General features: G+C 41.3%; 1 protein-coding gene across 3 annotated transcripts in view; it reads right to left on the bottom strand.

The window, feature by feature from the left end:
- The window catches only part of mgaa (MAX dimerization protein MGA a), a 50,985-nt gene extending 35,731 nt beyond the window's left edge, over positions 1–15,254 (bottom strand). Inside the window, exons 1-7 of one of the 3 annotated variants that reach the window (XM_077730970.1) lie at positions 14,785–15,254; positions 12,349–13,422; positions 10,479–12,021; positions 6,210–6,321; positions 6,040–6,129; positions 4,840–4,968; positions 3,642–3,764 (exon numbers count right to left, since the gene is read on the bottom strand). In XM_077730970.1, coding sequence (XP_077587096.1) covers positions 3,642–3,764; positions 4,840–4,968; positions 6,040–6,129; positions 6,210–6,321; positions 10,479–12,021; positions 12,349–13,349 — 2,998 coding nt within the window. In that variant the 5' untranslated portion in view covers positions 13,350–13,422; positions 14,785–15,254. The remainder of the gene's footprint in view (positions 1–3,641; positions 3,765–4,839; positions 4,969–6,039; positions 6,130–6,209; positions 6,322–10,478; positions 12,022–12,348; positions 13,423–14,784) is intronic. The other 2 variants (XM_077730968.1, XM_077730969.1) reach the window with 2 other exon arrangements.
- Positions 15,255–15,910: the final 656 nt, after the last annotated feature.

The following is a 15,910-nucleotide window of genomic DNA, read 5'->3' as shown; positions in this document are numbered from 1 at the left end:
CCTCCTCCAATCAAGATTCCCTCCTTCCCTTATTTAAACCCTTTTCAAATGTCAGTTGCCCCCTTTTTTTGTTGCTGAACTGCTGACTTGTAGGCTTGTGAGTACATTACTCCCTGTTATATTTTGTATGTGTTGTTAATGATTTTGGGTTGCATAGGGGGACTTGAGATAAGGGTATACATATAGTTTGTGCATTTAGACACAGTTATTCCCCTGTCTAGATTTTATTACATCAGTTTGACAGTGGCACCCTTCGGTCTTATTTCCTGTATTTTGTGGGTGTTCATTTGGACACCTGTCTGGGAAGGGGTTTTACCGTGTTTATTTGAGGGTGCCACTTTAATATCTCGTGCTTCCCCTATGTTATCCCGTAGTCTGTTTTATTGACTTTATTGTAAATAAAAATAACTGAAGGCTACTTGCAGTGTTTGTCCGAACTCATCTTTAACCAGAACCTGTCTGCTGTGATAGTTGCGACTCCCTGGTATATTATACCCCAGGGGGAGTCGTAACAGTTGTATTTAGTGTAAACTTGTTCGCCGAGCACCAAAAAGACAGTTTGTCGACCTCGTCTCTGTAAGCCGACTCATCCCCGCCTGAGATGAGTCCGATCACAGTGGTGTCATCGGCAAATTTGATGATGGAGTTTGACTGGTGGGCTGGTGTGCAGTCGTATGTGTACAGGGAGTACAGGAGGGGACTGAGTACACAGCCTTGTGGTGAGCCAGTGTTCAGTGTAATGGAGGAAGAGAGGTGTGGACCCAGTCTGACAGTTCGTGGTCGGCCAGTCAAGAAGTTCTTTATCCAGCAGCAGATTGAAGAGGATAGTCCAAGGTGGTAGACCTTTTCTACCATAAGTTTGTAGCACACAATTGTAGCGCACTCTTTTGTAGCGTCTTTTTTTCTGCATCTTTCGTGTATAACAGATATCTACGAGCACTGGGCAGTTTCCTCACACGGGTTTCTCCTACACATGGCCCAGAAAAAACACAATGCGCGGGCAAAAGGGGGGCTTTCTGGGTAATGAAGTATACTCGTGCACACAACACCGATGGCACCCTTTGTCAGAAGAAAACTTCATTACCCACAATCAATGTGGGTTGGCTGGGCTGTTGCATTTTTTCAGTGTTATTCCTTCCTTAGCCTGTTAGCTCCTGCAAATCGATCATTCCAGACTACTCGTTGGCAAGTGGTCGTGCGTTATCCTACTGTAAGGACATTTGTGTGCATCATTTTCGGAATATTTTGAATGGAATACAACAGCAAACAGTCCATCGATAGTGAATGTGAGGTTGGAGTCGTGGCAAACGGCTAACCGGGCCAGAAGGTATACAAAATGAAAAACAATTAGAATTCAGTTTTGTGTAAAGTTACATTATACGTATGTTTGAGTGTGTTTGTATACATTAATCCAAGTTAATTTAAATTTGTTTGTTCGGTTACGAGTGCGTTGTCGTGGAAAGTCCAGGACACTCTACAGCGTAGCTCACGCCAACCTGAGAAGAGGCATCAAGGCTGCCAAACCAGACGACAAGGGGAAGACAGAAGGGCAACTTGACATCCCCAGAACGATCTGGCAGAGCATACAGTCCCTCACCAATTACAAGAGCCGAGCTGCGACTCCTGCAGACTTGGCAGAAGGCAACTTTGAAAAGTTAACTGATAGGTTCACCAATAGGCATTCACAAATGCATGCAAAAATAATGACAAAAGAGAATCTTCAGGGTTTTCCTTGCAAGGAGAAATCGAACCTTTCAGGTATCAATCCAGGTTCCTTCTGGCGTCACACGCTTCTTTTCCTTGTTTATTAACTTCAAGGACTTTAATTACAATGGACGTCTCAACTCTCAAGGGAGGGGAGGGAAACAAGTGAGACGTCAAACAGTAAAAAAAATGAAGTTGATGTGCAGCCGAAGGATCTTTCCACATTCCCGCGGTCCAAGTGGATTCAGCTTCCCTTTTGTTCAGTCTAATTACGGAGCAAAGCATTTACTTCGTTGCAAGCAGGCATTTTAGATGCCAGCCGAAAATCAGCCACCATCATCCAAATACCCAAGGAGACACCCGCAAACAATCTGGGCGACTACCACCCACTAGCTCTCACACCAATCACTAAGTGCTTTCAAAGATTGGTACTGAAACATATCAAAACCTGTCTCTCCTCATCCTTGACCCGCATCAGTTTTTATATCGGCCGAATAGATCCACAGAAGATGCAATAACCACCACCATACATACTGTACTGAGCCAGCTGGGAGGGGGGGTGGGGGGTAGCTACGTCAGAATGCTGTTCATTGACTACAGCTCAGCCTTTAACACAATAAAACCAGACAGTCTTATCCCCAAATTGACCAACCTGGCACTTCCGCCTTCCACTTGCTCCTGGATTAAGGACTTTGTAGTCGTGGAGCAGGGTCGCCACCTATCTGCCCAAATGATCAGCACCAGCTCGCCCAAAGGCTGTGAGCTGAGACGGAACAAGGCTACTCCACTCCTCTGATCTCACTTGGACTAGTTATTTATTGATTATATATTTATTTTATTTTAATTATTAATTTGTCTATATGTTTTTGTATTTATGCACCATGCTGAAGTTTTAAATCTCATTATATGTACCTGTATAATGATAATAAAAAGCATTCAATTCAATGAGTCCTAGCTTATAATGCATCCTTTTGTTTGAAAATTGTAGCAATTGTGGATGGGTTTCGGCCATATTGCCTTGCAATTTCGTTCAAACGCATGCCACCTTCATATTTTTTCAACACCTTCAATTTTTCAGGCATGATGATAAAAATAGAAGAAGCTGCTTTTACTACACAAAAACAAAAAACAACAACTACATGACAAACACAAAATGACCGAAGAGACTTTTGACACATGGAGAGTTGTTAATGTGACAGAGCCAATGAGAGCACATGAGTCTAGCGAGATTGTAAAGAAAGCAAAGCATCCGTGACAATTTCCAAATAAAATAAAGGAAATGGGGTATGCATTTGCTAACTAGGATCTTGTTTTCATCACTTTGGGCACTTATTTACATTTAAAAAGCTTTTGTAACCTGAATATTTCATACCTAGACGCATTCGTAAGTAGGGGTATGACTTTTTTTTTTAAACGAGGAAAGAAAGCAATATGTTTTTCCATTGTTAATGGTCATATCTTAACTTTCAAAGAAACAAAAAGTATTATTTATTCATTTTCCATACTGCTAATGCTCACAAGGGTTGTGGGAGTGCTGGAGCCTATCCTAGCTACCAACGGGAATCAGGCGGGGAGACCCTGAATTGGTGGCCAGCTAATCGCAGGGACAAGCAGATAGACAACCATTTATGTTCACACTCATACCTAGGTGCAATTTAGACTGTCCAAAAGCAATAGAAAAACAGTAAAAATCTTCACTATTTCCAACATTTTTCATACTTTTGAAGGGGGAAAATATGTTTCTGATTTCATGGGAAACTTTATTGAAATCTTATTTAGGGAAAAACATGATTTTAATGCACCCTTTAAATTCTCGAGGCCAAACAAAATGACAATAGCGAGCCAGAGGTGGCCACTGTGTGATGAGATGGACACCCGGGATGTACGGCAAAGGCCTTTTACACATATTGAAGTCACATACATGACAAAATGGTTACCTTCGGGCTTGGAAAGTGATGGAGTCTCTGAAGATTGTGAAGGACTGAATTTGTCCTTCCAACCTTTAATCTGCGTCACATCTGTTGCTTTACCCATTCTGGAGACAAATGATCCAGTTGCGCCTGGAGAGATGCAAAAAAAATGTACTGTTTTTGCAATTTTAGGCCCATTCTTACAAGTTCTTTCTTAAAAGATGCGGACTTCATCCTGAACCACTCCTTGAAGAAATTGTCTTCCAGAAGGTGGCAATAGGACTGCGAGTTGAGCTTGACTCCATGCACAACCCGAAAAGGCCCAAAAGAGTATCTTAGAAGATATCAGCCCATACCAGTACCCCTTGTCCACCTTGCTGGCGTATGAGTAGGTCTGGTCTCGCAACTACGGCTAGCAGCTGCCGAGTCCCTTTCCTCCATTGAAGACCGCACCCGACGACATAAGCCACTATCTGCCAGTGGATTGTAAATGCCTGGGCTAATATATCAGTTTCAACTGTGGTTCGAGCTTTCAGGAAAGGAGGAATTTTCACTCAGCTGCCAGACAACCAAAGTGACACCGACTCGATTAATGAAGACTTTAATGAAACGGAGCCTGACGTGTTGGATGCCGCATTTGCCCAGCTGTTCAATTCGGACACTGACGACAAAGAATTCGAGGGATTCATAAATGGGGAATGAACGGATAAAGTGAGCTTTACGTGTTTCTTTTGTGTTTACAGCTGAACAAGGTTGGTCACACTGTGAATATGGACATCAAAAGCTGAATGTTATAGCGCCTCATTGTATAGAGCGCGCACGGGTCACCCGCGTGAACAGCATTGAGTTATAATTGAGTTATTAATATTATTTGTATTGCTTTACACTGAGTGTTAGTTACTATATTGTGATTGCACTAACCGATATTTTAATGATCGACTGAAAAACCTTCGATCAGCCTTAACAACTATTGGGAAGCGCTGGCAAGATATAAGTATTAAGATAAGATAAGTATTAAGGATACTCTTGTCCAATCAGAGCACATATAATTACCGGTAAAAAATAAGATGGCAGCGCCCTTAACAATCAGTGATAGGCACAAATAAGTGATTTTTTTCACGTTTTTGCAAGTTACATTTTTTTCTTCTTTTTCTGTTACAAATATGGCTTATATGCGAAAAAATACAGTAAGAGTTAAAACAAGTCTATGCAGATAGAGACTCACCTTGTAATGTTGAAAGCTCCTGGTTAGCAAGATTCCTGGTTGTTCCAGGCGGGGGGATGGGCAGGTGGATGCCAAGGTACTGCAGATCAATAGACATACTGGCATCCAGCAGGTTCATCTTCAGTCCAACTAAACAAAATAACATTGGTGCATATTGTGCAATTTACACAATAAAGTGACAAAAGTCCCCAAAATTTAGAGATCAGAATTGCTCCTTAATCTCCTGTACCTTTTGCCAAGCCCAAAAGAAACTATTCAAACAGAAGTTGACGCTACATCCAGAACGCACAACAGAATTTTGCACTCTGATATCATGCTACGTAGAGATTTTATATATTATATTTTTTATATATTATTTTGTTGGGAATTATATATATATTTCCTAAAATAATGGGAAATTATTTCAAATTAAACTAGAAGTAAAAGTGTCCTCCATAGCATGGTATTGTTCTCTTAGCCCCTCTGGCCTGTCCAAGGCACTTAGTATTTAGAAATGTGTCCAGCGGGGGGCAGTATTGCATCACAAAAGCTAAAACTCAAAAAACATATGATCTGATATTTTCTAAGATTGAAGAATACTGTTTAATATTAAAAAGCAAGTAAAATTATTATCTTTGTACTGGCTCTTGACTAATTCATTTGAACCATGTCATGCAAGTGGTTTAGGTTGTTTTCACCAGTACTGTGTGTCAGCTAGGGTCACCAAAAGGATAATTGTAGTTGAGTGACAAATGGATCACAAAAAAAATTCACTGAACACTGCTCACCATCAGACGTAAACAACATGAATAAGACTATATAAGTCAACTGACACAAAATCTGGCAAAGAGTACCATCCTCTGGATGCAAGTTTAGTAATGGGTCATTTGGGAGTAAATAGACATGGTTCAAATGAATTAGTCAAGAGCCAGTACAAAGATAATCATTTTACTTGCTTTTGAATATTAAACGGCTATCCGGTCAGCTAACCATCCGTTTGGCCAAGCGCCCCTTCGGCGAACTGTCTTTCGGCCAAACGTCCGTCGGCGAAACTTATTTCGGCAAAGCGTCCGGTCACGGTTCCATTGTTGTACTGCGAGCGCCGTGGATTCACAAAAATGAAGACTATTTTCAAGCATTAAAGGCCATGAGACTTGAGTACGTTTTATCAAAGCATCTTCCTCAATTCAACAGTTCCAGATGGAAAATAAAGGCTCTGACCTTCCTGTAGCACTGGGTGAATGATTTGCTGGTGCTTCATCATTTTCACATCTTTGCGAAGAACGTCCTCAAAGGCAGAAATGGTCGCTTCTGGAAAAAGAGGCCAAAATCAAAAGGTTTCTCTTCCCAAAGACTAAATTCAATGGTTCTATACAGAGTAAACAATTAACCATGATCATGTTGTTCAGTGGGCTGCGCCGAGTGAATATCTGCTGGCAGTGCTACAAGCTGGCTGCTTGCTTCTCGCTCGTCACAATCTGTGATGTGAAGTTTAAGTGCCTCCTGAAATGTAAAAACATGTGGCCGTCTATCATTGGCAACGCCAGTGAATGAGTTTAAGAGCTATTAAATTAAGAATGTATTTGCATATGACCACAATAGAACAAACTGCACCCACTGTTCTTTGAGAACCGTTTTGATAGCCCTGCTGAGGGATCCTACACCCTGATATCCGTGGGACACTAAAGGCACCAGCAGCTTCAAATATCTGTTTGCTGGTTTGTAATGGCATTTTAGCATCTACTGACTTAATTCAATGAATTCGTCTGGCAGAAACCTTCCTCATTGTGACTTTCTGCAAGTATGTGGTCTGTGTAAGATACAATTGTAAGATAAGATGACAAAATCCCTTTACAATTCCTGGTTCAGCAGTTTTAGTAAGTGTAAAAGTATTGTTGTCATACAAACTCCCTGTGAATGGTTGACATGTCAGCACAAACACTTCACTGTCGGACACTGATTAATCAATCTTTGCCCCGCAAATGGCTAAACGTATCAGTCCAAAGTTCTGCCGACAACTGTTTGTTTCGCATTTATATAAGACTCACCCACTGTTCATTCGGAGAGAGTTGCAGAGGAACAGACCGTGCTTTCACGCTGTTAAAGCTCTCTCCACCCTGCAGTCTGGTAATAAAACTATTTCCTTTAAATTGGTCTCACTCTTTCTGTGCCTATTGCTACAGTTGTTCTACAAACCCAACACTTTGAATCAGCTCCTATTGGACAGTGATCACGCATGCTTAAGTTATCATGAAACTATTATGGTTTTCATACCTTATCTATCTATCCAATAGAACTATTTCAGGCTTTTAAGCAGCAGAGAGATCATTTTTCTTTACCATGTTTCTTGAATATGTTAATGTGCTTAATAATTTGCAACATCCTTCAGCGCTGTTGCGAAATGAACGCTAGTTCCAGACCAAAGCTCAGGAAAAGAAGTTGACGAGGGAACATGTTTTTTCCTGTCGATCTCTTGCTCCATTCTTCCCTCACTCATGAACAAGACCCTAAGATACTTAAACTTCTCCACCTGGGGAAGGGCCAGATCCCAAAGGGTCTTCCACCATTTTCCGACTGGGAACCATGGTCTCAGATTTGGAGGTGCTGATTTTCATCCCAACCACTTTGCACTTGGCTGCGAATCGTTCCAACGAGTCACATAGTCTGCAGAAAGCAGGGATGCAATACTGAGGCTACCAAACAGAACCCCCCTCAACGCCACACTACATCTGCACCTAGATATTCTGTCCATAAAGATGATGAGCAGAATCAGGGACATAGGGCAGCCCTGGCGGAGTCCAACCCACACAGGAAATGGAACCGAATTACTCCCGGCGACGCAGACCAGACTTACAGACTTACCAGACATACACTTTTTTGTTTAGTTTCACTTTTCTTTCCAAGTAATTGAGGCAGTTTATTACACTTTAAAAAAAAAAAAAAGAAATTTCAATTGTCACATGTTCTGCTTCTGTATGAACAATTTCAACTAATTTTAAAATTACAACACAACAATGATGGGTGGATGCGTAGACTACATCAAGATATATGCATGAGTCAATCTCAAACTGGGATATCAAAAAATAGTTTTATTGCAGAGCCCTGAATGTGGCTGGTGAGCAATGATAATAGGTCTTTGTGAATTTGAATCTGGGACAGCTTTCTCCAACTTTTTCATCGTACCTCTTCTGTTTCAAATCACCATTACAATGTAAGTGCAATTTAGGGTGTGTAAAAGTGTTTTGCCATCAGTTTTAAATATACTGTCTGGAAATTTATTAGAGCGAGTCCTTGAGTTACGAGGTCGATCCAGTCCTGAGATGTAGTGTAACCCGATTTTTGGTATAGATCAAAATATAGCAATAAAATACACTTGCACTGTGTATACAGAAAGCACTCTGGATTGCAATTCTACCATATAATTCCATATACATCACACAAAGGTATTTCACCAAGCGGGGAAAAAAAACAAGTTTTTTATCCTGAACATGAAAACAAAATTGGAATACAAAAACGGAATTATTGAGAAAAATTGAGCCGTGCCTTGTGATGACGTCACAACGACAGTCGGATTGGACACAATAGGATGTCATTAAAAACCTGAATAGGTTTGTAGAGCTGTATCTCTGTGACTAAACTGTAGATCGACGTAGATCGAGACCAGCTTAACCCAACCACATTATTTCATTGATGGCATTTCCAATGCATATTTTCACTTTCTTTCTAATTTTGTCATGGTTCACTTGAGATTCATAAAAGTTTATTGCTCCAAGGGTAGATGACATCTTTCATTCAGACTGCAGAGCTGCCAATCTCCGTCGGCCCCATTTCAGGACTACCATTGTCCCATTTCTGGAGTTTTCTGTTTTCATCAGCAGTGAATGCGATTTGCGCAAAATCGATGAATTGAAAATAAAATAAAAAAGGACAATTTGCATCAAACTGATTCTATCAAGTTTTTACATTATTTGAAATGTGTTTTTGCAAGCTATTGAAAAAGTAGAGCATAACGAAAATAAGTATAAAAAGTGAACAAAGCATAATTTGTTGATCATTTAAAGTGGTACCTTAAAATATGAGCTTAATGCGTTCCTGGACTGAGCTTGTGTGTCGAATTACTCGTATCTCAAATCAACGTTTTCCATATTTACATGTATTTGATAACAACGAAGGATCTGAAAAGGGGGAGCCTTCAACACCTTCGGAATCCTTTAAAGCGAGTCATGGCTGGTTCAAATTTTTTTTTTTTAAAGATCTGGAATAAACTCGGTAATCAGACACGGGGAAGCAGCAAGATCCAATTTGAAAGCCACCGTAAAAAATTATCAAGACATTTGCTTCGATTATTACCCAGGAAGGTTACGTTCCCCAACAAATGTTCAACTGCGACGAAACTGGTCATTTCTGGAAGAAGATGCCCAGGCGGACATTCATCATGGCAGAGAAGGCACTAACTGATCTCAAAGAAGAAATTGTGGATGAATATAAATTCATCAAAGTCCTCTATCTACCACCCAACACCACGCCACTTCTCCAGCCCATGGACTAACAAGTGATTTCAAATTTTAAGAAATTGTACACTAAGTATTTATCCAAGAAATGGTTCGATGTGACAGATGACACAAACCCACCTAACCCTTCGTCAATTTGGGAAAGAGCACTTTAATATTGTCCATTGCTTGAATATTATTAACGATGCATGGCAGGGTGTCACACAACAAAATCTTAATTCAGCATGGAAAAAATTGTGGCCAGCTTCCGCTGAGAAAGACTTTGAAACAGCAGCCCCTGCTGTACATGATGATCTCGTCATGGATAATATCATGTCACTTTGAAATTCCTTGGGGCTGGAGGTAAACGAGGCAGATGTGAATGACCTAATCGCCGAGCATCATGACACAGGATTTAATCGAGCTCCAGGAGAGTGAACATTTGTTGCCCGAACTCAGGAGCGAGGAGGGGGTAGAAGAGGGGGTCCCCCTGGCTACAAAGGATATCAAAAACATGCTAGCGACTTGGCAAGAGTCTTTGGATTTTGTAGAAAAGAAGCACCCTGACAAGCTGGCATGTGGTTGCGCGCTATCGTATTGTGAGGACATTGATGCACGTCATTTTCTAAATATTTTGAAGGGAAGGCAAAAACAAACCACCCTTGATGCGTTCCTTTTGGTGGAGTCAACCCGGAGAACAAAGGTTAAAAAAATTAAAACAAAATAAGAATTCAGTTTTGTGTAAATTTACATTAAACGTATGTTTGAGTGTGTCTGTATATATTAATCCAAGTTAATTTAAATGTTTGTTCCATTATGAGTGCGTTGCCATGGAAAGGAAAATAATTGGAGTGTTACATTTCTTTGATATCACTCCTATAAAACTTTTTGCTAGCGTCCTAAAAACACCCTTTTACGGTTATCTAGTTTCAGTGATTAAATATGTAGATTGTTGGCGGAAAAATTTCATTGACTGGATTTTCGGTGCATCTCTCATTAAACCTGAATACATTTCTACATAAACTGTTATGTAAACTCTTCAAATAAAGTCACAATATGGTGTTTGTCAAGTCACCAAAGTCGTTTTGGTGGATTACTGAAGGTAATGCCATCTTGGTAACTAAAAAACGTAATGAACAGGACAAAATTAAAAAGTAATGTGAAAACTACCTTGGAAGTGAAGGAAATAAAAAGCTGCTCCTCCACTTCTTCCAGATTAGGCTTCATCGTCGTATAGGCAGTGTCGTCCGTCTTCTGTTCCAGATCGCACGTGGTATTTTTTCGCCGACGAAGATTCTTTTTGCACAGGACCGCTTGGGCATGTTCTGGATGAGCTGATGCGTGAGCTTCCTCAGGAGCATCAGCCAAACACGGAGGCGTTGGCAAATCCGTGCTTGGAAACTCCACCCCAATTCTAAGGTTCTCCTCCTTTGAAAAAAATTGGACTAGGTCCGCAATTGAAGGCGTGGGTGACAGAGCATCTCCGTCCAAAGAGGAGAAAGTTGGTGAGAGAGTCAATTGAAGTGCAAGGGGAGACAATTCCCCCGGAAAAGGTAGTGGGTGTTCTCTTTCTTGAAAAGGTAGAGAATCGACAACAGGGGGATCGGAACAAATTTGGACAGGGGACTGGGATGGTTCATTGGCATGAATTTGGGAAGGCGACAAGGAGGATCCCAGTGAGAGATTTTGTGATGTGGTCTCAAAGACTTCAAAGGAGGGGTCCACGAATGGTTCGGCAGAAGGTAACACTGTATGCCACTTGAAGACAGATTGACCAGAATCGTTGTTTAGATGCAAATCCTCCGGTTTAGAGGTGGTTGAGTCCAATTCCAGTGAAAAGGTGGCCGGTAGATGAGGTAGTGGCCCTTGCAAGCTTTTGGGGGACAAAGGGCTAAAGCCAAAAGGTGAACAAGGAGTGTCAGGAAGGAAATCAGCAGATTTGGGCTCTGATGACAATGCGCTTGGCATGTGTGGATAATGTAAATTAGTGTCCAACGGTGGAGATAAGACAACAGATGAAGATGAGCTAGTTTGAGATGAGCAAATAAAAGTTTTGTGGTTGCCAAATTGGCCCTCAACCCTTGCTTTTTGTGACTCAGGAGCAGATTTCGCCATCACATTATCATTAGTTTGGGATTGTTTTGATGCTAGAAAGACTGCAGTGTCTTGACAAGACAAGTTAAAGCTGTGTTGAAAAAAAAATCTTTCTGAAATATTTTCAGTAAATTGGTCTGATTCACCTGGAAATGAATTATCATGTTTGAAGTTCGAACTTAGGTTGGTTTGCTGATTAGAAGAAGCTGTTCCAGTTCGGACCTCTGCGACAATTGGTGATGAGGCAGATTTCAGTTCGCTCTTGACTGCCTTGGTTTTAGTGGAATGTTTTTTCAGGAACAATGCCAGGGCCGGCAAAGGAAGAAGACGTTTCAGACTGGTCTTTAACACCCCCTCCGACTGAGATTTGGTTTCACCACCAATCATTCCTTGTACAATGCCATTCTTTGTGTCTGATGGAGGTTCACAACAAGACTTGGAGGATGCAGGGTCAGCTTTCTGAGCATCCTGACTGCAGGCTTTTCCTGCATTGATTTTGCTGTTGGTTTCCGTTAATGTTGATGAGATGGTTAAAGAATCCATACTGCATCTTGTCAGGGAAATGTGTGCCTCTCGAATAAGGTCTCCAATACATTTCTCTGCTGGCCATGATTTGCTGCTGGGGGAAACAATAGGAGGATTTGTGATTCGTTTAGAACTTAAAAGAGGTCAAACAAGTCTAAAGACCATGCTGTCTGAATCATTCCAGAACTTAAACAGCCTTTTTAATAGTAATCGCTTCAACGTTTCTCTTAGCTTACATCTATCCACACAGCATAACAGAAAAACGACATTAGACATATAGTCTCATTTCTAGAATGGGCCACTTCACGAAAACCATTACCCATTTGCATTTAACAGGAGACAAAGTGATTTACTCACAATCACACACAAACACACACACACAAAACACTCCACTGAAAACAAGGCAAAGTGAATATCTTACCAGATACTGTTCTTCGCAATCTTCTGTGGTGATCCTGAGGGTGGTTCCTGTACAGAATTTGTCTCGGGAGACGTAGTTGATTGTAGTGTTATAGAGCTTCGAACTTTATGATTTGCAAGTAAGGACTTTAGGTTTTCCTTTAGCGGTTGCTGATGACTGGTTACCGCAAATTCATTTCGGTTCGATTTAAATTTCAGCCCCAGGGTACTGATGCCATCTTCCCTAAGACCCTTGGCAAATGGGTTGTAGTCAACTTTTAGCTGGGCAAATTGGCTGTTATGGTACGTGGTGACTGCTATGAACTCAGTCTGTTGAAATGTGAACGTGGTAACGTTCGAGGCATTTAGTTTAATGTCTTTAACAACTTGCTCCATCTGGACCACATGCAGGCGCGGCATATACCGATGCATTGGGTGCAAAACTGCATTGCCTTCTTGATCGGCTATGTTGCTGGTGAGTTTAAGTTTGTAAAAGGAAACAGGATTCTGCATCCAGTGGTAACCTGTGGAAGGTGAGTCCGCATGTGCAAAAGGCAAACATGTCATGTGACGTTCTGCCTTCCCAGCTACCTGCCAGCAGGTGTCGGTCCACATGTAACAATTTTGGTCAACCAACTGAATGTCCATCAGTAAAACATATTTCCTGGATGGCTGCAATCCCGAGATACGGAAGCGACAGTATGGAAACATCCTGCAGCCTTGCTTGCTCAGAATCATCTCTGTTTTACACCTAAAGAATTCATTCCACATGCTGTTGTTATCCAAGATCACTTGAATTCCCTTGTGTGTACTTTTTGCTGACAGGAGATCCCCTTGAAGAGGTTTTGCTGCAGTATGTGTGCCGTCAGAGGGTCCTGACTGCACATGGACTTCGCTCTTCATGGTGGATTTTTTATAATTTCCACTTGAGCCTTGTACAAAGTCAGCACCAGGTGCGACAGCAGGGCTCGTGGCCCCACCATCGTCAAACACCATCACTTCCTGCTGTGTCTTAGAGGCCATGGATGCATCACAAACATGGAAGGAATGGAACCATTGAATTATTTGTATATCTTAATAGTTGGCCAGGAAAATCCTGAAAAAAAGATGAAAATGACAATCTACAACATGCTAATTCACAGTAATAAACAGTCAGGAACCTATAACCTGAAATAACAACCACGATCTTAGTTGACTTCGTGGGAAGTCAATAGATGGACTGGCTGCCAGACAACAAACATTTCAACCATATTCACACATTGAAGTTTTGAACTTCAAAAAGGCTATCAAATTTGATTTCATGATAGTGAAGGTGTCCGGACTCATCTCATTATCTGAACTGCTTTATCCTCATTAAGTTCACGGAGGTGCTGGAGCCTATCCCAGCTGACGGTGGCCAGCCTATCACAGGGCACAAGGAGACGGACGACCATGCACACTTACACCCACACCAAGGGGCAATTTAGAGTGTCCAATGAGCCTAACATTCATGGTTTTGGAATGCGGGAAGAAATCAGAGTATCCAGAGGAAACCCACGCAGGCCCACGGGGAGAACATGCAAACTCCATACAGATTTGAGGCCGACGCAAACCACTCATGCGACTGGGCCACAGGTGTGCGGACAGACTAAAGAAAATTCTTGAACTCAAATGCTGAACATCACGTCAATGTGCTAACAACTTTCCACTGTTTAGTTTTACATACCTGTCAACGTGTAAATTTTTCTCGTAATTGATACGTTTTTTTATCATTTTAAAGTGTACGGCATATAACAACTTTCGCACAGGATTTTTTTAAGAACGTTTTTTGTAAAAGCGATCTTGTTTTAACCATTACTAATCTAATTTAAGGATGATATGCGCACGCGCATTCCCCTTTCACATGTCCGCCCCTTCACCATATAAACATAGCGTGTCAGCAAGCAATGTACCCAGACAGTCAAGCTGTCAGCGTCATACAGCGATATCTACAGAATCTTTATTTTAGTGCATACAAAAGACTGATTGCACATTACGTCCGCTTTGGGAATTTTTTTTAGACTTTTAAGTGTGCCCTATGTGAGTAAATATGTGACGCGTTGCACTTGTACGGTTTATTATGACTAAATAAGGGGAATTGCAATTATTGATAAGAGGAGCAACAGGCCGCGGTTGACAGGTATAGTTTTATATAAATGTGACAATGTGTCTGGTTTTAAGGTGGCTCAGCGATAGCACAAGACGGCTAGTAGCCTATCGGCTGATATGTAACAATTTGACTTGCCATTGCAACCACCGTTTACATGGGTAATTGGCACACATAAAAACAAATTTGAACCACAAATATTAGTTCCTAGACGAGTTTCATGCAGCAGGGGCTTCTAGTCAGCTAGCTAGCAGAAATGCTAACATGCAAGCAAGGCCGGGGGAAAACCATCACTAAATACGACCATGCGTCTTCATGACGTCACTCGCATACCTTTCACGCGTTTAAACGCTTATGTCGTATAGACGCCGTGATCTTACTACACAATTAATGGCTCTTCTAGGGCTGTTTGAGACTAGTCCACATATGCCTAGCTTGCTTGCTTGTCCAGGTCCGGGGTAGTCCTTCAACGTGCTGCCGCCAGAAATTCAGTCGCTCCTTAGGTCCGGCCGTCGGTCTGTCTGTCTTTCTGTCCGCCCGTACGAGATTCTACGTCACGACGCGTTACTGCGCACTCTCCTAGGTCGCCATTTTGGTGATCTATTGCCTGGTCGTATTTGTCCGCGTTCGAACGTCGCAGCTTTTACCGGCACTGTCGAAAATTTCGCCCGAAATCCGAAGAAGTCGCGCTGACTCCGCTGCAAGTTGATTTAATTCAGCCGCTTCGGTAGCGATGTCGGACGTGTTTTGGTTTGGAGTCACTCAAACGACGACGCGCAGTAACATGATTCAGATAAGGTAGTACAATGACATGCGTATTTGAGCTAAAACACCTAACCCTCTACAGAGTTGAAGTCAACAATGACGGATATTTCAGGTAGTTTAACTACTATTGCGTGTACTTTTCTGGCGATAAGATGACTAGTAACATACCGACTAAGTATTGTGTTAAACACAATGGCGTTAGGTTGGTTCTCTTGTTTTTTTTACGAGTGTTAGGTATGAATTAACTACAGCTACGTCCCTAAAACACTCAACGACAAGAATATTTAATTTACATCTCTATTTTAGGACCTTTATCCGGAGTATACACACGAAAATAGCCTCGTTGCTGTATTCAATCACTGTGACCCTAAAAACGCCCAATAAAAAGGAAAGTAATTGAATCTGAATTTGTATTTTAATCACTCGTTCTGACGAAGAACCTTTTTTTAAGTACACAATTTAAGTCATTTTATCTACTATGATAGTATTACAACAGATATGTTGTGAAGCAACTACAATGAGGGATTAAAGCAGTGTAGTAAAAAGTGTGTTTAAGTCTATGCTAAATGGTAACAGAAATGTGTTTAACACGAAAATGATGGTGACGTGAGGTAATACAACCACTAAGGTTTGAAGGAAGATAAGATGTCTGAACAAAAGATTTGAATAAAAGTAGACTATTGCAAAAAATGGT

The sequence above is a fragment of the Stigmatopora nigra genome, chromosome 13, assembly GCF_051989575.1.
Source record: "Stigmatopora nigra isolate UIUO_SnigA chromosome 13, RoL_Snig_1.1, whole genome shotgun sequence".
NCBI lineage: Eukaryota > Metazoa > Chordata > Actinopteri > Syngnathiformes > Syngnathidae > Stigmatopora > Stigmatopora nigra.
This window is presented reverse-complemented; position numbering and strand designations above follow the sequence as displayed.